The sequence below is a fragment of the Telmatherina bonti genome (assembly GCF_933228915.1).
Source record: "Telmatherina bonti genome assembly, chromosome: 3".
In the NCBI taxonomy this organism is placed as follows: domain Eukaryota; kingdom Metazoa; phylum Chordata; class Actinopteri; order Atheriniformes; family Telmatherinidae; genus Telmatherina; species Telmatherina bonti.
In genome coordinates this window covers 17,579,852-17,603,622 of record NC_136621.1, presented here as the reverse complement: position 1 = coordinate 17,603,622, position 23,771 = coordinate 17,579,852, and the positions used below count along the sequence as shown (strand labels likewise).

Here is a 23,771-nt window from a genome sequence, read left to right as displayed (position 1 = left end):
TTACATACTTATGATGGTCAGAGTTTCAAGCAGAAGTAAAAACAAATATGATTTGTCCCCCAGAGGCGTGAACTGTCCTCCGCGAGCTCCGCAAAGTCCATTAATTTCTGATTATGGACACCTCGGAGGGCATTATCCCGCTTATACCATGGTCATTCACAAAAGAAATATTATAAGATAATTTACTAATGATGTTGTTACTGCTAAAAAAAATGTTTTTAACAAGAAGCGGCTGAGTGGACTATTTAATCTTTCTTGTTGTGGCGTAGCTGCAGCTCGTTCGGCAGAAGATACTATTGCAACAAATCACTGATGATGGTGAAATATGATAGTGTTGCAGGATGGGTGTGACTGTGTGGTCCAGAGAGCTCAGTGTGCATGAACGTGAGCGAGTATGTGCACACAGCGTGGTGTCAGGTGATCAAGCCTGAAAGATTAGAGTGTTGAATGGAAGTGCCGTCCCCCTCCTTTTAATGGATTCCAATGAAATATGGTGATTTTCTTGAAATGCATATTTCTTCAAATATTAAGGAAATCGGGGAGGACGAGCGATGGTTGGTTTCTGTAACAGCACAAGAGAAATTTGGTCGTGGAAAAATCTAAATGCGAAAAGCACAGACCTTTTTAATTCTTTAAGAAACACGTGCTTTACCGCTGCAGGGTGAGGTCAGAGCCAACATTTCCCTCTTTGAGAGATCTGGAGCTTCATCACAAACTAATTGATTAAATATTATCTAATACGGTTTCAAACAATATGATAAATATTTTATCTGTAGTGACTGATTTCAACTAACAATCTTGGTAGAACATGAACATAAAACAGTCCCTTTTCTACTCTGATTATTGTTCAACCGATGGTCTAAATAAACCTGAAAAAATAAAAAAATTTAAAAACTGGCAGATAAGATAGATCTATTAGTGACCATGGATCGCTGTTTGACATAGTTCTTCCAGATATTCTTTCTGATTTCTGTTTTGTCTTTTTATATACAATCTATGGTTTTGTCCATTTGTCGCTAACATTTTGTGTTGCCACGGTTACCAGCTGGCGTTTAAGCCAATGCAATGATTTAAAATTATTGGGCTGTTTGGAACTTTTTTTAAACTGGTGTTCTCTATCCCTTTTTAAAGGACACCCTGCAACCAATCAGAATTGAGTATTCATCAGGACCAGAGTGTGTGTGTGTGTGTGTGTGTGTGTGTGTGTGTGTGTGTGTGTGTGTGTGTATATATATCTATATATATATATATATATATATATATATAGATATATATATATATATATATATAGATATATATATATATATATATATATAGATATATATATATAGATATGTATGTATGTATGTATGTATGTATGTATGTAAATGAGGTTAAACAAACCTATAGCTGCTATATGGTAACAGCTTGTTTGGTTAAATGTAATTCTTGTATTTCTACAAGTAAACAAATATACATTTACACCAACAATGCAGTAAGGAATGCTAATTTGGTGCACTTAGGTTGAATTGTCTTTTTTTTTATAGGCTGGAACTGTCAAATGAAAGCTGAAAAACATTTTCAAAAACAAGCAAGACAAAATTGTTCTGGCCCCTTGCATTTGCTGCAACATTTGAATATATATTTTTTCTATTAGTTTATGTATGTTTTGAGTATACATTTCCTTTGTGATCAGTTCCACTTTCTTCTTCTTCTTTTTTCTTCTTCACATTTATACAGCTTAAACAACCCATATTGTCTCAGTGGGAAATTCTCCTCTTTTTTTCTGTTGCATTCTCAACTTTCTCCTTTTTGGCTTTCGCAAGAACTCTTTCATTCCCCTCACCTAAATAATTCCATCTCAGTTTTTTAAGACACTCCTCCCTTTTCTCCTTTTGGAGCCCTCTCCCCGACCCCCCTTCTCTTCCTGTAGTCCTACAATAACACAGACAGAGGCCCCAGTAAGTGCTGTTTTCCTGACTGGAGGACCCTCCCCATAACCAAACAGGAGCCAAGCTCATTTTACCTTCACCCAGCTCAGACTGGACCAGTCCAGGCCAGACAAATACAAAATACATCACTTGATACATCCAGACCAACTGCATCAACAGGCTTGCTCCAAGAGGTCAGCAGTATGGTGCAGATCGTATCTGTAGGACTCACAGTTTGATGCACAAGTGTTTCAATCTGAACAAAGCAAGACAAACTAGGTGGTCAAAATCCGTATCCCTGTGTTGTCAAGATCATTTTTATATAAAATACCAGGATTTTGCTATTTTAGCCAAAAAAGTTAGTAGTTTTACCATCTGTCAATAAAAATATGCAAAATCCATCAGTGACGTCAACCACTTTGATCCTGGGCAAACAATTCACATTTATCATGATTTTTATTTTTTTATTTTTTTTTGCTGAAATTTGTGGTGCTTGAATGTCTAGTTAAATTACTTCTGTGATGTCAAATCCACAGCTTTCAGTTCAGTTCAAAGAGCTATTGCATGTATTTCCATTAGCTGAGAACATCTTGTACATTAATCTCTCCCTCTGGATGAACCTTGATATTGTTCTTTCAAGTTTCATTCCCAGCACTCATCAGGGGGGGCATTTTTAATCTAGATCAAAGTCATTCTTGTGACACTTCATTTTATGAGTTTTTTCTCATTTAAATTCAAGTTACTTGCAAATTACTAGAAAGAACTCATTTAGATTTCCAGCAATAAATTGTAAACAACTTCACGCTTTAGTTTTATTAGTTTTACGAACATCTATTGTAAGAAGAAAATTTTATGGAGGTTGTTACTGTTTTCAATCCAAAATACATAGTTACAAAAAAAATGAAGCTCAACTAAATATTGAAAAGTTATCCTACAAAACAGTACTTCTATTATATTTATGTAAAATGGCATATTCCTCTTCAGGAATTAGGTAGAATAAAACATAACTTATTGTTGATTGAAATGAACTGATTTGTGTTTAACTCTGATGGAAATATGTAAAATGTACACTTACCTGGATCATACCTGCTAAGCATCAACATACTGACATATTTTTAGAGTAAACAGCTGATTCATCATTAAATGAGTATGACAAGGAAGCAGAGAAGGAAAAACAGAAATCTTTGCTTTTCCCTTAAACAGCATCATAGCTGTTGTTAAGCCAAGATATACACACAATTATCCACTTCTTTTACATATTAAGTCTTCAAACGACATTTTCTAATTTTAATTCTACAATAAAGCTGTTAGCTCCTCTGTCATTTAAGAGTATTGAAAATTAAAACTCAGTGAAGGCTTTTAATAATACATCAAATATTTGACTCAGTGTGTCGTAAACATGCTTATTGTTGTTAGAAGCTGATTTCGTATGGCATTTTAATCTGGAAGTTCATGTTGTAAAACCACTACATACAGTCAAATGAGCTTTGATTACGAGTGAAAATAGAGAAAAAAAACGAAAAGTCTTACAAAGGATCAAGGAAAGCTGCAGTGAACACTTCTCAATGAAAGATAAAGGAGGAAACCTTGGTAGACAGTTGTTCCCTATCATAGGTTTTTAGACAAACTTTTAAAAATGTGGAATAAAAGTTAATGTTATTTGCACAATTGTATTTGGACCTGCACTTTAGGTGTCTCCACTTTACGCTTATTTATTACACTTTAAAAAGTAACATTGATTTTGATCAAATATTTCAAGTGAATATCACTTCATTTTAATTAGCTGCCTCTGCCCTCAGGTTTGCTTGTGAATTAAATAGGGACTTATTTGAGTGGTGTGCATTGATGTGAAAATAAGAGTTCATAAGAACAATATTAAAATAGAGAAAAATAAGATAAGCATATATGCAGACATTCACAAGTGCACATGCATCAAAACAGATCAGACCCATAAGCAAATAGAAGTTGAGTTCATCACACATGGCTAAGGACAGAAAAGAAAAGCAAGCACAAAATATAAATGAAAAAAAATAATAGGAATTTGTTTTTTGATGCTTAAAAAAGAGAAAAGAAAGAATATTAGTTTACCAGATCTGATGAAATAAAATTTTGTGGAACTCCTCTTTATATTGTCCAAGACAGCAGATGCCTGCAGGGAGAGATAGGAGGACATGGCCAAGTCAAACACCCAGCATACACCTCAAACACGTGCCTCATAATCCTGCAGGGAGGAAGACTGAGAAGTTGGGGGAGGGGGGGCATTGGCTTTAAGATAAGCTTTTACATTTGTTGCATTAAAAAAAGAAATAGTGTAGACTCCAGCAGTGTTGGCAAAGCCAGCCCATTCCACCATTAAACACCATTTGTGTTCAAATGCACAAATGGTGTTCAACATCAGATACATATTATTAGATAAATGTCATGAACAAATGATTATTCTTGACAAAAGGTCTGGACAAGTTAGTTGTAGGTTGTAATTTGTAATTTCAGTATCGAATGTCAACAAATCTGGATCACCCCAAAATCTATGATGACTTGTTCCATATTCCATAACATTTTGAGTAATGTTGGTGCAAGCAGACCCGTGCTGATCCTTATCTGGCCTCTGTCTGGTCTCACCCATGGTCAGCACCCAGACAGCAAGTTGTCATCAGTGAATATCACATTGTGACATGGTAAGTCCATCCAGTGGAGAGTAACATATATCTGAGTAGACATAAAATATGAAAATTGTATTACAGTTGGTGGTAGGTGATTGCCATGCAGTAAACCAAACATGATCTCTTTTGGTTTTCATTTGAAGAAATTCTCCCTTTTGAAGTCATTTTGAGGTTTTTTTTTTTTAATTATTCTTCAGATTCCTTCTGCATTTAAGGGAATGATGCTTATAACTAAGGGTGGCACTTTCTCGTCAGAAACTTGGGAAATGAATTCCTTTACTGGTGTTTTTGTGTCACAAAACACCAGACATCACATAAAAGTGAAAGCGTTTGATTTGAGTTTAAAGTAATGCTGTGTTTACACATCAAACCTCGCATCGGGCCTTTCAATCAGCACTGCAGGCTCTGATTGGGACTTTCTTTGAAACATCACAATAGACCTTGACAACTCCAAAGGAGATTTCTGAGGGCATCAGATTAAAAAAAAAGGAGCTACATGCCCAAATGAAAAAACTTAAAAACTTAAAAAACTTAAAAGGAGAAAAAAAATGCAGAATGCTAAATATTGACTAGAAATGTAAAACAGAAAAGAAAAAATTGGATTTCTCCTGGAAGTTCCTTTTCACATCAGTCGGGAGACTTGTTGACTGTGAGAAACACTGCATGTAAGCAGACTCTTTCTTGAATTTTATACACTCGCTGGCTACTTTATTTTGTCCACCGTGCTTGCTTTAAATATTGCCTTTATTTCTGGGTGTTATATAGAGATTCATCGATGTGCTGGAAACATTCCTCAGAGATTGACATGAAGAACTTCCTCTCTCCGTGATGTCTGCACATCAGAGTTCCTGCAGGTGTGTTGTCTGGGCATCCATTATGAGCATCTCCTGTTCCACCACATCCCAATGGCGCTCAAGTGGATTGAGGTCTGGCGACTGTGGAGGCCATTGGGGCCGATGTGAACTCACTGTTATGTTCTAGAAAACAATTGGAGATGATCTGAGCTTTGTGACATGTACATGGAAGTAGCCATAAGAAGATGCAATACTGTGGCCATAAAAGGATGGACATGGTCAGTGACAATACTCAAGCAGGCTGTGCCATTTAAACAACGTTCAAATGGTATGAAGAGACCCAAAGTGTGCCAAGGAAAGATCCTCCACAACACTACACTACCACCACCAGCATGAACAGCTGAAACAAGTCAAGATGGATCCCTGCTTTTAATGCTGTTTACGCTAAAATCTAATCCCACTATCTGAATGTTCTCAAGACTCATCAAGCCAGGTAATGTTTGTCCAATTCTGTACAGCTTTGGTGAGTCAGTGTGAAATGTAGCCTCGGTTTTTTGTTCGTAGCTGATGGGAGTGGCATCCATTGTGATCTATAGCCCACCTGCCTCTACGCTGCTGTGCATTCAGAGATGGTTTCTGCATACTTTGGTTGAAAGCAGAGGTTATTTCAATTTCTCTTGCCTTTCTATCATTTCCAATAGGAAATGATAGAAATTCTGATAAAAGCCTTTAGGTCCAGACAAAAGCCATTCACTGGATATATATATATATATATATATATATATATATATATATATATATATATATATATATATATATATATAGATATAGATATATAGATATATATACACACACACACACACACACACACACACACACACACACACACACACTCTGGTCCTGATGAATACTCAATTCTGATTGGTTGCAGGGTGTCCTTTAAAAAGGGATAGAGAACACCAGTTTAAAAAAAGTTCCAAACAGCCCAATAATTTTAAATCATTGCATTGGCTTAAACGCCAGCTGGTAACCGTGGCAACACAAAATGTTAGCGACAAATGGACAAAACCATAGATTGTATATAAAAAGACAAAACAGAAATCAGAAAGAATATCTGGAAGAACTATGTCAAACAGCGATCCATGGTCACTAATAGATCTATCTTATCTGCCAGTTTTTAAATTTTTTTATTTTTTCAGGTTTTTTTTGACCATCGGTTGAACAATAATCAGAGTAGAAAATATATATATATATATATATATATATATATATATATATATATATATATATATATATATATATACATACATATATATATACATATATATATATACATATATATACATATACATATATACATATACATATATATATATATATATATATATATATATATATATATATATATATATATATATATATATATATCAGATGTTTCTGAAATACAAGACCAGTTCCTGTGGCACCAACAACCAAGCAACGTTCAAGGTCACTTTCTTGATGCCCAACTGCACTGCTTGCTGTCATGTGATTGGTTTATTGGAATGTTTACATTAGGAAGCAACTCAACCCTGGGCCTAATAAAGTGACCGGTGAGTGTATATGATGATAATTGATGACAGTTTATATAATAGTTTTGGCAATATAATTGTTGAAAGTTCATTAAAATTTCCTCTCAAGTGTTAACTTTGTGACTCGACTGGATTTCTATATTGGCAATAAGACACCAGTCCATATCTGCCAACAGGTCGTTTAGGGGCAACAAAATATCTCTCTTTTATATCATTTAGTAGTTTTATGCTTTTATTTTTCACTAACTTATTTAAATCAGTGCATCAGGGTAAGAATGGTAAGAAACCCAGCTGCCTGCGTGACGGCAGGTCCCAGCGGTGACTGGAGGAACTGCAAGAAGAAGCGCAAGGAGGAGGAGAGAGGAAGTTCTCCTAAACTTTTTTCCCTTTTTTTTTTCCACCCTGGAGGACTCCGGAGACGTTCCGTTAGAATTTCCGAGGAGGGGGTTTCGACTAAGAACAACTTAGAAAAGCTAAACGCGAAGATTAAAAACCGATTACGGTGTCCAAAAAAGTTCATCCCCGCTTTTTGTCTCCTCACATGAAAGCCGCGAAGTGGGGGCGCGTGTTTTTTCCTCTGTTTTGTGCGTTTTTGTTCCTTTTCCAGACTGAGAGGACTTAACACCATCAGAGGCGATGAGATGTGAGTGAGCAATGCCTTGTGGAAATGGACAGATTTTATCCAAGCGAAAACATGGCGTCTGCGTCCCGAAGTTTAGCTTCTTTTCCTTTGCGCTTGTGGCGCTTTGCTGTCTGGAGACATGGGGCTCCGGGCCGCAGGAGGACGGCGGTAGGAGCTGCAGCCCCTGTCCCGTTAACTGCAGCTGTGTGCTGGCGGGGCCCCAGCAGCTCTGCGTCGTCAACTGCTCCAACATCGGACTGGAAAGGGCCCCAGCTGCGACCGACTTCCCGTCGGCCGTCGGTGTGCTGTAAGTATAGCCTCTGTAAGACTTGGACGTGCGGTGCAGATACTATGGATGTGCTTTAATGCTTACATTAAAATCTGAATCCATCCTTTATATCACTTCTGAACAGCAAAACCAGCTCTGATTTCACATTGAGTTACATTGAGTCAGTGAACATGCAAGTTGTTTAGTATGTTTATTTTTCCCACATTTTTCTTGCCTTTTTTTTTTTTTTTTTTTTTTTTTTTTTTAAACTAATTTTTTATGAAGAAGTAATCATTTGTAAAAGTCAATTTGCAGATGTTTACCAACCACCTGCTGGAGGTCACACTGGTTTCCATAATATGCTGTTATTGACACCTCTGTGTCATGTTTGGCTTCCTCTGTGTCACAACTTAATTAGATTTGAGGTTTACTTGGAGTTGCTCAGAGGAAACAATAGTGCCATTCAATAAACTAAACTAACCTCTAATGAAGCAATTCGCCTTGTGTTTTAAAAACAAGAGTAATTGATGTTTCCCCCCCTAAGTTTTCTCACTGTAAACTGATAATTTTACTACAATATTTTGATCTTTCTATTAAATAATCCCAGCATACCTCTTTTTCCCCAACTTTCATTGGTTACTGTTATCATTTTCTGTCATTAGACCTTATTATCGTCATATTTCTGTTTTACTGTCTTGTGACATATTATGAGTTTGCAGCCTCATGCACTAAAGACTTGATGGATGTGATAACGTAAATGAACCTGTATTTCACTTGTGCTGTGTATTTTTGTTAGGTTATTATCAGGCAGAAAACACAGTCTGTGTCAAGGAGAAAAAGCTAAACTGAAGAGAATATTGAATTTGGGCCCTGGTGTTTAAGATGCTTTAAGAGTTGTTTTTCTTCTGGGTCCGAGGCCTTTGTTAAAGATGGGACTGCACGTGACAGTGTGTACGTTTTAGCATGTGATGTGGGAATCTTTTTAGATTATTGATCACCTGAAGTGTGACCCTGTTGCTCTGTGATGTCCATCGGTCTTCAGCCGCTGGTGCGGTCGAAGCGAGAACATTGTGTTCTGTGCTGACGGAAGCCATATGTTATCCATTATTTATTTTCACTGCACCTATGGTCTTTATTTAATTTAAATTCTGATGCGACTGCAGCGGGCGTAAAATCCGTGCACATTTTTTGTGGACTTGCGTGCTTCAGGGACTTCACGAAACTGGGCTGTAAATGTTTGGAGGAGATTTAAGCAGAAATGTGCTATTTAACAAATGTTTGGTTGTTTTTTTGGGGGGTGGGGGGTGGTTTTATTTCAACAGCTTCTTTCAACAGGTATCTCTTTTGCCACTTGATATTTTGTAGTGTTTGCATAAAAGCAGCTAAATAGTTTAAATGTCATGTTAATTAGTGACAGATCCTTGTTCACGCTCCGTCTCTGAATGTAGTGAATGTTGATGTCACCCTTACTGAACTGGGAATTGTATCAGTTTAGATCAACTTTCCTGCTCCCACTGCTCCAGCCCTACATGGAGGTGACTGACTGTGAACATTACTGTCCGTACTGATTAGGCTTCTTGTCTCCTGTCTATACTCTATGAGCAAAAACAGTGAAATAAGATATTTTGCCTTTAATTAATTCTGATTTTATGGCAGGAGGAGACATTCAGCGCAGTGGAAATGCTGCAGGCAAGGTTGTGATACCTATTCAGCAATTCTTTTAAAACAAAAAAAAAACATAATTTGCAGCAGCTTGAATGAATAATGGCCATCAGACTGACGGAGGCAGAGAGGTGGCCGTGTTTTAGAAAGTTCGCCTTGGAATCATCACTCTCGTGTCTGCTTTTTATTGTCGACTTGGAGAAAGAGGGGTTCAGCATAAATCTTTACAAAGTGTATTTAGAGCATGTCTCACAGTGCCAGTCTGATGTTTTCTGTTATATGATGACTACTAATGAAACGGTTTTTGTCTAATTGGTTGTCTCATAAATTGTTCTTTTAAAGGCCATCATGTGGTTTAAAAACAAAACACATGCAAATAAGTTGGTTAAAGTTTCTTTTCTGGTTTCAACCCCCTGGCTATGAACAGGAGATTACTCTTTTCCCTCTACCTATCATTTAAGGCCAGTTTGACACTTGTGTGAAGCTGAAACCTTGGAGCAGGAAAAGAAGTGTGTCTCAGCACGCGATTGGATCTCAGCTAACTACATATAGAACAGTTGCCTGAAAGCAGACATGATTGTCATCCTGTTAGAGGATTTTCAGGTCTGGAGTAAGGCAAACAAGACAGGACAGTCCTTTACATATTAACTAAGACGTATCCTTGTCATGTTTAGGAAATCCTAAATTAATTGCAAGAAAAACAACTGATTCTTTCGTTTCCCAGGGCAGCCTATAGCCCTGCAGTTGCTGATTGTCATGCCTAGTTTGGGAGACAGGAGAATGTCTTGTTTCATGTCATCACATGCAGTATTTCACTTAATCAATGAGCAGAAATCCATCTGACACTGTTGTATTATTAACACAAACTAAAAGGACCTTTCTAAGCTCCGCGCTGGTTTTGACGATCTACAGACATTTCATCAGTTCTGTCTTTGACTGTGTTGTCTGAGAGTGGGACAGTTTTCACTTTTTCCACCATGTTTTATAACTGAGACGGTGGCTTGAAAATGAAAGTTGCCAGGATAGACAAGAACTACTCCACTAGTGTAAGTGGCTGAGCTCACTAAACCACAGAGTGCACGGACGAAAACTGATTGGTCACAGTCGCTTTTTATTTTAGGCTAATTGAGATGTGTTTGACAATATTTTAGTACAGCAGATTTTAATGATCAGGCCAGTAAGTTTTGTGATTTTATTTTGTAATTGGTCATGCAATTTTGACAATTCTGCAGGCTCTTGATAGTCAAAACCTCACATGCACCGTGTGCTCGTTGGGACCCCCTTGCAGACGTCAGGGCACCGTGGTGGTAATTTATTGCTATAGAAGACAATAACAGTGAAGCAACAGTGATGATTATGTTACTGACGGTTATTTTAGTTATGGAATAGTTAGACTAAGTGTTAATTGTCAGAATATTTATCTTGGGTTTAGAAGACTGTGATTGGTTTAGGGAAATACAACCAACCTTTCCATTTTTTTCCCCTTTTTTTTGGTTTAGGATTGATGGATTAGTGCAACCAGGTCGTATTCATAGGTTTAAGATAATGCAACACATTCTCTAACCCGACATGGGTTTTGTACTTATTTGCAGAAATAAGAAAACCATTTTCTTTCTTCAAAGTAGCAAAAAACCTTTGGCACCACCTGTTTTCCAATCTTCTCTTACTTCCAATATGAAAATGACACCATCTGAACCAGGAACATGTGCCCTGTACCTATATTTCAGAGAAGCTGGTGTCACATCTTACATTAACACTCCCTTTTAGTTGCTCTCTTCCCCCAGTTCCATACGTTTTACATACACCCTCAGCCAGAAGAAGTCATTCAGCTCCAGTGAAGTCTTTCAATGTTTTGCAGACTGAAGCTGCAGAATAGCATTCCTGCTTTACACCAGCCTGTTTGCTCCAACCCACACGCTTAATAGAATTCTTTTAACACTTCATACGTATAATTGTGCAGCTCTGAAGTCATTTCTGGGAAATGATAGTGGAATTAATTCAATCTGATGGTTTGTACAGTTTTGCATTAGTATGTAGTGAAAATGCTCTGTGCCTTCTTGCACAGCAACTAAAGAAAACGAGAGAGAAATAAACTTGACATTTGGATCTGCATATTGTCACAGAACTGGGAAAGCTCCACTGCATGACTGCGTGATTGTTGGAAAAAAAACATGATTTGCACCATGAGTTTAAAAGCGTTCTGCATCATTGATGTTGCTTATGCTGTCAATGTGAAAACAATAAATCTTTAATACATTATATACGCTTACTTCCCTTTCTTACACTGCATCCTGAGAAAGATTTGTATTTCTTAAAAGAAACACATCTTTTTCCACTGATTGAATTTAATAGTGCCAAGGAATATGATAACTTAAGTATATGTTACATATATAAATACATAACACTCGTCTCGGTTTAGTATACCACGGTCCTTTCTGTTCCACTCTCAAGAATTTTGCAATGTTACCATGGCAGCAAGATATACAAACACAGACTGCTGCTGCCATAGTGATGAGCGTCTGAATGTCATCTATTCGCTAATGTAGTTGTAGTTTGCAGCAGGGTCATCAGGCTTCAAAAACACCAGTCACACAGAAGAGACAGAAGTCTCACTGTGTTAACCTGGTCTCCTCCAGAGGTGGTTGTCACCTAACAATCACCTGCATAGACTCAGCAATAAGACTAAAATGAAGTGGGAAAGATGAAATGTAAAGACCATGCAGGAGAGAATTTGTTGTGTTACCATGGCAAAAGTAACCGATGACATCACTCAGAAAAGCACAGGCATTCCAACAGGTCATAAATAAGAATATGAAGCAAGAAGCAGACAGCTCTCATGGTCTTCCTCACTCTGTGCACATTACCGCTGGTACCAGAAACGTCCATTACTAACGCAGTGAAGCTGTGATGGTGGTTTCAGGCTAAAACAGATGCTAATCTTAGCCAGAAAGCCTGTGGTGATGTTTGTTGGGGGCCGTGTGTGTGAGTGTGTGTGTGTGTGTGTGTGTGTGTGTGTGTGTGTGAAATGATGTCCAGTTATCTTTAAAGGTTTGTTTATTCTTAGTTTCTTGTTGGAGCTACTCTTACTTACAGGTTCCAATGAAGATACTAGGGCTGTGACGATATGCTTTTTTTTTCAATTCCGATTGTTTGGGTGCAGATTTGATTTAAATTGCAATTCTCACAATTCTTTGATATTGCTGATATTTGTAGAGCAAAAACAAACCAAAAAAATATAACATGTACAAAACTTTTTTCTGCTCGTCAATTTTCTTGATTTCAGTTAGCAAAAAACAACACAGTAGCCAGATGATATTCTGCTGCTATAATGCCCAAGAACACAAGTAAAAACATCAATAAAAACAATAAAAATGACAACAACAAAAAAAATTGATTATTTTTATTTTTATTTATTTAGAAAAAAAATAGATTTTTTTTTTTTAAACAAAAAAAATCTATTTTAAAATTGTGAAGCAAAAAATCCCGATATTCAATTTTTTTATTCGATTTCCCACCCCTAGAAGATATACGCTGGACTGTCACACACTAGGCCTTATCTGTGCACAGGTGGGAATCATTCATATAGCTGATGGCAAAACCTACTGCAAATCTGCACATTTGTTCAATAAAAGCATCCATAAACAATGAAAACAAACAGAGGCGGGAAACCAACAGGGTGACACAAACGATAAACCACGTGGTTGGTTTGCTTAAGTTTAGCTGGAAATACGAAGGTACTTTTTCTAATCTATAGGAGCTGTTTGAATCTTTGCCAAAGGTGGTGTCACATCATGCTTAACCAAATTTGTAGAGATAGCTGACAAAAGCCTCTCTTAAATGTTGCTTTTCATATTGTTCCCTAACAAATACATAAACAATGCAGTCACATCAGTTCCTTTATTCTTACACAAACAACTCAGCTAAAACTAGAAAATGAGACTGTTGCTATCCATCTGCAGCCGGCTGTGCAAGGACTCCTGTGAGACAGCAGATACCATAACAGGGTGTGAGATGCAGGGCATACAGGACACATACTCATCTCTGCAGCTCATCCCACAAACACAATTTTCTTTTTCAAATGTTGTGTCATTGAGAAGAGAAATATACGGGCTCTGTGGAAGTATAAGATTTATTGCCTGGAAGCATTGTTACAAAGTAGAAGTAATTGCCCAGGGACTGTCTGTGGTATTTTTATTAGGATTTGAATGATAAAGACTTGATTCTTTTATAGCTTGAATGAGTCGCTCATTTCACTAAAATAGTTTTCAATTCAGCCTCTTCGGAGAATTAGTGAGCTTTTTTTTCTTCCCTGTATCATCCTGATGGGGTTTAGGCTCATTCTTAAAATGAAGTTGAATAGTAAAAAAAAATACCTCTTGTATATTTTTACCCCAGAGTTCTTATATGAGTAAGTTTTATAAAGACATTTTGTTCTAATTGGAGCGATTTCGGGAGAAATAGAATTAGCTTCACTTCCAGTAAGCCTTGTTGCGTTCACACTTCACTTCTTAAACTAATCGGACCTTTTTAAAAACGTGTTTCACTCTCCACCAGAGGCAAAAAAATATAAATGGAGCTGCATCAGATTGTAGTGGGCTGGTTGATCAGATTTCTGTCAAAACTTTGGCTAATTCTTCCGTGTTTTCCCCGGGAGTTATTTCTCCCATCCAGAGCCATCTGTTAACTTATAATGCATATTGTTTTGTAGTCCACTTCCTGTATTTGGTCCACCTGAAACGGTCCGAGACCTGTGTTTGTAGGCGGGCCGAGATTGCTTCTTCAATCCAAATAAGAATTGGTTTGGCGCATTTACATTTTCCCAAACGAAGCAGACTTTCTGAGCAAGCAGACTTGGATTTAAATCAGAAAGGCTGATGCGAATGTGCCCTTAGTGGTGATGCTGGCCTGCTACGGTGAAAAAAGTGTTCCAAACTATTATTTTTGAAACTATACCACTGTCTTACAGCGTGTTTTTTGCAAAGTAAAAAAATATTTTGCTTAATAACTGAGCATTAAACCTCCTTTGCCTTCCTTGAATGATGGTCCAGTGTAGCGGTACTGTAGCCTGTACCCCTGGTGATAAAAATAAGCTTTTAATCTCTCTTGGTTTTGCCTTTTCTGCAAAAAGGAGACGCAGCACTGTAAAGATGCTTTTTTCCCCCTTCTGGACTAGAAGATGATTTAAGCATCTAAAGGCAACACTGCCTGGCTGCTGAAAAAACATTTTAATCAGAGAAAATTTAAAGTCTTGTGGACCAGTTTCACTGCTGAAATGTTAAGATCAGTCACCTGAATATTCTCTTTTACAACCCATTACAGACGCTGCCTACTCAGAAGCCCTTTCATCATCATTTCATCTGTCAATGAGTGAGGACCACCTGTCATATCATTGTAATGCAGTGATGACTGCTGTGCAGCAGCGTGATGCCAGTCATCTCTTTGGAAATGACCAACTGGCTGGGCTGAGAGTAAATGGTGACGGGTTAACACAATAATACATTGCTTGGATAACAATAGCACAGGTTTTACTCGCAGGTCACTTGTGTTTAGATTTGTATATATAACCCTCCTTTTCAGTCTTTAGTTTGCTTTCCTGCCTTTAAGTTATTTTTCTACTACTGTACTTCTTTGTGAACAAAAGTCTTCTTTGCATTGAGCCCATTTACAGGATTTCTGGAGTTGGATTACTTTGCACATCCATACCTGTAAATCCCATTTATTTAGTCCTTTCCCATTTGTGTGTGTGATAGAAAAAAAAAGAAAAATAAGGGGACGGGGGAAAAAAAACGCAGAAGTCCTATTAGCCCTATTACACCCGGAGTAAGAGCCACACTACTACTTTGAAAACCTTACACATCCTAAAAATGACACCTTGAATCTACAGCTGGGTATTGCCAGCATCATCAGATTCAGTTTGAGCAGATATGGATTAATTTACAGATATTTATGAAACAAGTTGTCTGTGAATATTGAAGACATTTTCAAGTTGTCAAGTACTTTTGGAAAACACCGAGACCATTTATATGATCCACCAAATCAGATATAGGGAGTAATCAGATTACTGTAATTATCTGATCTGCTACATGCACTTATATATATATAAAATATATTCAAAAGATCATTGTCTACATTTCCAAATCCATTATCAGATTTATTTAAAACACGTACATGATGTTGTTATTTTCAATACATTCTGTGTTGGTAATCATAGCAGATCCCACAGTCTTATGAACAATTCCACAGTCTTGTTGTTAACTGCTGATGTGAGGGCCAATAAGCTACTTAATAGTTTACAGGTGATTTTAGTCAAGTAATGAATGAAAACATCTCAATTCGGCATCGTCTAAGTGAGAAAAGCTTATTTTGGACATTTAAGTGCCTTGTCACAGCTCAGAATCTACCAAAGACCATTTAACCTTCTTGTTTTAGAAGTTTCTCATGGTTTTCCAGGCTCAAAATTCTACATTTTTTTACCATTGGATGTCAGAAAACGACGTACTATTTTAAAAATCCCAATTTGACATGGTGTCAGCAAAAGAAGCCGATTGGACAGCAGCGAGAAAGGAAAGATTTAATCAAGCATCAGTAAGTTTCCCAAGAGTAGGATCATTGTTGTAACTGACAAAGAAAACCAATTTAAAAAAAAAAAAAAAAAAAAAAGATCTCTTTTGTTTTATTAATCAATATTTGATCAATCAGATTTAGAATAATTAAATTAATTCTTTTGTGGGCTGTGCGGTGGCATAGTGGTTAGCACTGTAGCCTCACAGCAAGAAGGTCAGTGTGGAGTTTGCATTTTCTCTGCGGGTACTCCAGCTTCCTCCCACCATCCAAAGACATGAATGTTAGGTTAATTGGTTACTCTAAATTGCCAGTAGGAGTGAGTGTGAGCGAGAGTGGTTGTTTGTCTCTGTGTGGCCCTGTGATGGACTGGTGATCTGTCCAGGGTGTACCCTGCCTTTCGTCCAAAGACTGTTGGGATAGGCTCCAGCTTCCCTGTAACCCTTCATCAGACTAAGTGGATAGGATAATGAATGAATTGTTTAGTTTTAAACCAAAATAATTCATTGATGAGTAACAAATGAAAATTTTTATTTTATTTTATTTCTTAAATTAGAGTTCTAGGTTGCAATAATAAATGCACATTCACTAACACTGCAGAGAGAAGTCCTGTACTCTTGGTTTTTTTTTTTTTCCAAATAAACTTCCAACATTTACATCACTTCAGGTCTCATTTACTAAAAGGTCACATCTCCAAAAGATGCCACCTTTGTCTGCAAGTTCCTTTTACTAATTTAATCCCACTGTCTTCATTTCTGGCTTTGTTGTTAATATCTGCCACCCTACTATTCCTGTGTACATCTGACTTTACTCAATTATGCAGTTTGCTGCAAGTGTTTCTTTATCTTTATGCACTTTTTCCTTTTTCTAACGTTTGAACCACGTGGGAAATTGAGTCTGTGCCTTATCTACCAAACAGTGCAAATTAGCGATGCTTGACCTTTTCTGTGAGCTTAGTTCACTTGTCTTTGTCCATTTGGGTGATGTCTTTGACAAACCAATCCCTTGGCAATTTATAGGTGTGTGTGGTGGAAGTCAATTACTTTCAAGTGTCCAATGCAAAGCCACCTGAGGTGAACTAATGACTTTGTGGTAATGAAGTCATCTGGGGTTCTTCCATTCAATCTGCATTGTAGATTCATTTAGCCGATGGCACATCAGCGATGATGATGGAATAACTTATGAGAAGAGTTTTAGTTGCAGAGACTGTCCTGCTTTTTTTCCTGAAGTGTAAAATATAACTGCTGCAGTGTGTTTTAACTGCAGAGGCAACATTAGAGTTTTATAAAACCCTTTCCTTTAGCTGCTTTTTTTTTATCTGTAAGAATAACCGACATTGCATAAATAATCATTACCTGTTGCTATGTTTCAATGGGAAAAGCCAAAGAAAGACATCCTGTTTGTGTAGTCTGTTCACACTGACTGACTCTAGAGTTAAACACTCAAAGACACCCCAGAACAACACTGCACTGCATGGTCCAAATGTTAATGAGGGTCTTTGAGGGCTGAAATTGGGAATGTTTAGAATGTCAAGCCCTAAACTTGCTATTAAAGCACTGCCAAAATTTTAATGGAGTGCAAACCAGCCATGTGTTGCACTCGCATTCCGTGTCAGGACATGATTCAAAATAGTAAAAAAGGCAAAAACCCCATTTTCCATTTTCACTTTTGAGTCTGCCAGAACTAAATAAGGAAAAATCTAAACTCTTTCAGTCACCTCCTTGTGCAACTTTGTCACAGTTTTAGGAAAGGTTATTGTAAGAATGGAGAAATCTTGCAGATGCATTATTTATTCTGTAAGCCAGCTGTGGGCCAACAGTTGTTGTAGTGAAAAGTCAACAAAGCTGCATTTTTACAATTCCTGGAAAAAGTAGGAAATTGCCACTTATTGAGTTCTGTAACACACAATGCAGCCTGAAAGTTCACATTTAACACATGAGCAATATGGTTTTGTTAAAAACACACAGTGCATAGATAAATTATGTTTATTGTTGTCATAACTGGCAGTGTTTTTCAGATCCAGTAAAGGAAAATATATGGAAATATGCACCGTCAACATTGCAATTAGTACTATGGTGTTCCTTTTTTGTCTTTTATGACAGCTTACATTGAATCATCTGAGGCAGAGCTTTGCTAATGAAAAACAATATTTTTCATCAAACAGGTTCCAACTTTCTTGTGTAGCAGCTGACGGATCAGCTTTCAAGATAAAGTCTTGTTGCAGACTGCAGTTTGTTTTTTCAATTTCCACCAGAAATGTTCAATTGGATTAAGATCCGGACCCGACTGCCTGTTTCATAGCAATGTCTTGCAGCATTGTGAAACCTTCTTAGGACTGAGGAAAGTGTCCAAAATGTTTTTGTCCACCTAAATATTTGCTGTTGAAGTGATGATTGCCATCGCCCCTGATCTTTTACTTCACATGCAGCAACATACAGGTGACAGTACATATTGCCATAACATCCTTACTGAGTCAGATTGGACCTTCACTGAAAAAGAGTTCTGGCATCATCTCCTTGCACGCTGCAGTGTGATTAAATCTGCCATCTACAGTCTATTACTGTAGGTGGCAGATTTAATCTACAGTCCAATATACAGTCTGTGTCTCTTGAGTGCACTGGGACCTTGTTTTCTTCAGTCTGTGTTTCAGGGGTTAGGGTTTTTAGCATTTGGGGAAAAAGGGATGCTGGCAGCAGTATTTGAAGGGGGGCCTGGTAATGACATTGGCCTTTGTGTTGGTTTTCCAACCAGTGCTAAGTCAAAGAAGCAGACTTCAGCAACGTTTTGTTTGTTTGTTTGTTTGTTTTAATGTTCTTTGTGCTTCATTCGGGTGGAAGTGCTGAGTAGAAACTTTTAGCTGACTTTCTTCTTGTCTTTTTTTATTTTTTCTGGCATGCTTCATGATAAGATTTGGCTCAAAAAAGGTTAAGAATCTCAGGTGTAGGTGGTAGTGACCATATATTTGGCTTTCATGGATGCAAAGAACATCCAATTTCTTGTTCCCAAACACAATTCCATTTATATCTGTTGGACTTTTCTGTGCTGATATTTTGACACCTTGGTCAACCTGAACATTTCTGTTCCTCTTGAAAATTTCATATTTAATACACAGCTGATAGACACAGCTGTATAGTCGTCTCTCTTCTTTGGGTTACGTTTGATACCAAACAGCAGAGTTTAGGAGCTCATGAAAGTTGAGAGCCTTTCCTTTGGTGTCACCAGTCACCAGCAGTCCAAAACTCCTATAAAACTAGAAAAGTACTCCGAGAGCGCGGACCCCTACCAAGCAGCTCATTGTAGCTGTTGCTTATCCCGTTTTGGCTGGGAAACTACTGTGTTTTTTTTAACCTGTCTTTCCTGCACCTTTCCCTGATTGTTATTTTCCCATAAATCTTCCGTATTTTGAGATAGAAAGAAAATACACTGATATAAGGAGACAAACCCCCCTCCCACCCCATCCTGTTGTGAATGGTAGGATTCAGAATTTTGCCTGGATCCAAATCTATTTTTGATATCATGTAAAACCAGTTGGGAATAGCAGCTTGGCCATTTATTGTGGACTTATATGCAAATCTGTGTACTGAAAATGGTTCCATCTCGCAAAGATAAAGAGTCCTTCAAAAAACTTGCTGGAAAAATTCCAGGTGGTGATCCGGATTAGACCAAAGATTGAATGGAATACAAGGAATGGAAGACACATCAATAACCATTATTAGAAAAAGAAAGGAAAATAATGAAAATGCATCCAGTATTTAAAGTTGTAGGCATACAGACAGATAAACCAGCAAAACCATAACCTCCGCCATCTCCTTGGCAGCCCTGGCACCTGCCGTGGGGTCCGGATTTCCAAGCCTTGTTTTACCAACACACCAATTTGTGGTTGCTTATTTTTTGTGGTTAAATGTAAATTTCAATTTGATATTCATCATTTTTTCCTCTTTTCAATATGAAAAACAATGCTGGTTATTACGACCCCTTCCTTTGTTTATTTTTCCCAAAGCCATAATATCTTGCTGTAAAAGACAAAAACAAAAAAAACCAAAAAGCTAAATGACGGATCTTTATTCCTTTCTTGTTTTCCTGCCAAGGGCTGCATTTTATTTTATTCCAGTGAACATGATACACAGGAACAATCTAGAGGGCAAGAGATAAAAGAGGCGCAGCCTGTCGCCAGCTGATTATGAAGACCGTTGAGCCAAAATGTCGTCATCCTCGGTGCGGATTCTTTCCTGTTTCCAGCCTCTGTTCTCAGGCTTGCAGAAACCTCTGGAACAGTCTGCTTAGGAGGCTTATTGGGTGTCAGATTTTGGTTTTGCTATTATTTACTTGTTGCTTTAATATATGTGGAGCATCAAAATTTTATAATAGTGAGAAATTGCTTTTCCCTTACATTGTTTGCTCATCTGGCAAGTAAACAATGTGTATGAATACATGTAAATATTTTCTGTCCCCCAAGTGGCAGCCTGAGAATATGTGACGTTTTCCCATTGGGAACAAATGTTTTATTGTCACCAGCTTGATGTTTATCACACTGCTACATTTTGGGAAGTTGCTGTTGCGGAACGGGCCTTGATTTAATTTATACCACACAAATCAAATCATTAAAGAAAATGAAATAAAACCAGATTAATCAAAGTGGCATATGCAACATCAAAGCACAACATAAATGGTAAAACAAAAGAAAAGAACAAAATAAGCGGTGATAAACTCACCAGCTACTTTTTTTTTTTTTTAGGACACTTAGCCAATCACATGGCAACGGCTGCATTTATCTACAACTGATCTGCCGGGATTTTTACACACACACAACCATCTGAATGATTTACAGAGAATGTACTGGAAAACACACTTGGGGGCCTTTTAGTACCAACTGAGCGTGGTTTGAATGCCACAGCTTACCTGAGCATTGTGACTGACCATGTTGGTTCCTTTATGACCACAGGCGTACCCATCTTCTGATGGCTACCTCCAGCAGGAAAATGCACCACATCACAAAGCTCAAACGGGAGATCGACCCATACTGCCAATACATATGTAGATGTCTGTATTGGTCAGTTGATATACGGCCGATATATCAGGCCAATATTTGTGTTTGTTCTGGTTTCGGCATCCGTCAATATGCATGCATGTTCACCGAGGCACTTCAGGCCATCAGACCTCTACAGGCAGCTCTGTGTTGCTGGAGACGCTGGAGTCCACGTGCAGAGTGCTCAGACTGCTGGAAGCCTCAGGCTGCCGTAAGCCTGCTGCATCAGCTTTAAAACAATGGTAGCAGTCATGCGGCTCTGGTTGGGACTTCTAAATAGTTGTTTTTGCCTCACAGTGAATAGTATCCCTTGTCAAGATGGTATTCATATTCTTGTCTTCTTTTTTAACGTGCATGTTCCGCTTTGCACAGGACAGCAGCGTGAGGTTGTGCAGCGGTCCCAGCAGCGCCTTCTGTTTGAGTGTGTGCAGGTGTCTTCTGATTAGTTACACAAGCGACACCTGGGCCCGGTTGTGTTCTGCCAGCTACTTAGGCGATCCATCCGGCTAGGGGTGCGGAGATCACCTGGGTTTTCTGCAGGCGCGGCACATTATTGTTTTGTTCTGCTTTGGTTACACCCCTCTGCATCTGTGCACCACCTATATTAATGATATAGCTTTTCACACATTATACTTATGTTTCTTTTAAGATGTTATTTTTATATTTAACCCCTTTGTGCCTGCCTCCCTTTTTGTTGCAAACAACAGCGGTGGGAGAAAAAGCAATAATATTTCTGTTTATAAATTGCGCTGCTCGTTCCTCTGCACAGACCTCTTTGAGCTGTTTGGGTTTCAGTGCACTTAAAGTGGACATTTATTCCTACAAGATCCGGTATGATGTGAAAATCCAGCATGAATCCATCTCGGCATACCACCCTTTACAGAATAATCCCATGAGTCTAAACATAAAATGGCACAAAAAACCTGCACAGTGACAATGAGGTCAAAATATGTCAAAATGATCATATTTACTCTGTCCTTGACATAATAAATATGAAAACTAATTTAAATGAAAATTATTGTAGTTTTAGGAAAAGTCACAGACAATGAAGGCTTTATGACCATAAATGGTCAAATTGACATCTTGGCCATTATAAAGATTTGGCACAAAGGTGTCTTCATCACTAGAGGTTTGAACTGAAGTTAATTTAAGGTACCAGTTCTGTGCAGAGTCAAAAGCCTTAGTTGAGTGTCTGAGTGGAAAAATAGCTCATTTAGAGAGGTGATTACTGAGGTGTTGCAGGGATGAGGGAGTCCAGCAGAGGCTGGTATTTCCAGTTAAACGTATGCACCCCACCCTGATGATGCACTTATAATTTGGGTGATATGAATGTAAGATGATGGCAGAAGATTGATATTGATTTGAGTTTTGTTTATCCTTTTTAAAGAAATGGCTGAGCAGAAATCAGATCCAGTCTGGCTGCATTTCAGTGAGTCTACTCCAGTAAAGTGTGATATATGCAATGAACTGCCCTTTTTATTTTTATTTGTGCTTAAATGTTTATTTTCAAAGAAATTAATTGAAGAATTATGAGTACTCCTTTTCTGTTCAACAAAGATTTAGTCGTTACACGCTGCTGCATGCAACATTATTTATTCTTCCTCACCTTTTTTTTACTTTTGCTAATGAAATGGAGACATTTTTCAGCTGCTGATGGAATAGTTCCATCTGACAACAGGACACTTCTACCATGCATTACATATACTAGCTTAACCAACAATTCACATCGGAAATAAGACAAATAAGTGGAAGTGACTGACATATTTCATATTTCATATTTTTATTTTTTTGGCATATTTATCATTTTATTATTTCTGGTATTTCATTCTATGTCCCCGGTGTAGATTTTGGGCGTTTAGGGACAAACAGCAGTAGGAGAGATGACCCAAGCATAACAGTTTCTTGGACTTTGATTTGAGTGAGATGTTTTCACTGAATGTACACCTCAAGTTACTGCTGACATGAAACCTTTCGTTTTTTCTCCACGCCGTTAGTTTAAAACTAAAATAGACATGTTACTGACACAGTTCATTTAGCGGAAAAACAGACTTGTTCTCTTGAATGCATTGCTAGCTTGCACATGTAAAAGTATGTGTGTGGATCTTTTTCTGTGTGTGTGCGTTTTTCGAGTGAGTGTATTAAACCGCTGCACACAGCTGCCGCTCACTTGCCAGCTGGACACCAGACAACCCAGGCAGCAGCAGCTGGAAAAATGGACAGAATGTTCTAAAAAGGAAGGGAAGAGAGAGGAGAGCCAGCTTGTGAGGCAAGATGTTGAGCTTTTTAGACCAAAAGACCTCTTTAATCGAAAGGCTCCTCTTTGCCGTTTCCTGTTCCACACCCTTAATTCTCTACACACTAGAGAAAGCACTGAGCTACTTGTGATACCTCTCCGTTGCAACCCGCACTGAGCTTCCACAACTGGCAGCCACCAGTAAGGCAGCCCATGGGGCAGGAAGTGTTCTCAGTACCTGGCCTGTGTTGCACACTGCTGGAACCCCACCTCCACCCCTCCACAGATATTTTTCCACCTTTACTTTTGTCCTGCCTCCCTTTTCCCTTTAGACGCTTGTTGATTTCAAATATAAGCAAAGTCAGAAGATGGAGAGAAGTGATTGGAGGAGTGAGTGGAGGAGTGAGGGAGCAGCGGAATAATCGGGAAGGGATGAAAGCAACCACAGAGTCTGTGTTTAGTGG

General features: G+C 38.1%; 1 protein-coding gene across 1 annotated transcript in view; it reads left to right on the top strand.

Annotated features, from left to right (window-relative positions):
- Nucleotides 1-7,433: 7,433 nt before the first annotated feature.
- Nucleotides 7,434-23,771, top strand: part of pkd1a (polycystic kidney disease 1a) — a 79,889-nt gene continuing 63,551 nt past the window's right edge. Inside the window, exon 1 of the mRNA XM_079264602.1 lies at nt 7,434-7,864. Within this exon, the coding sequence (XP_079120728.1) occupies nt 7,590-7,864 (275 nt within the window). The 5' untranslated portion in view covers nt 7,434-7,589. The remainder of the gene's footprint in view (nt 7,865-23,771) is intronic.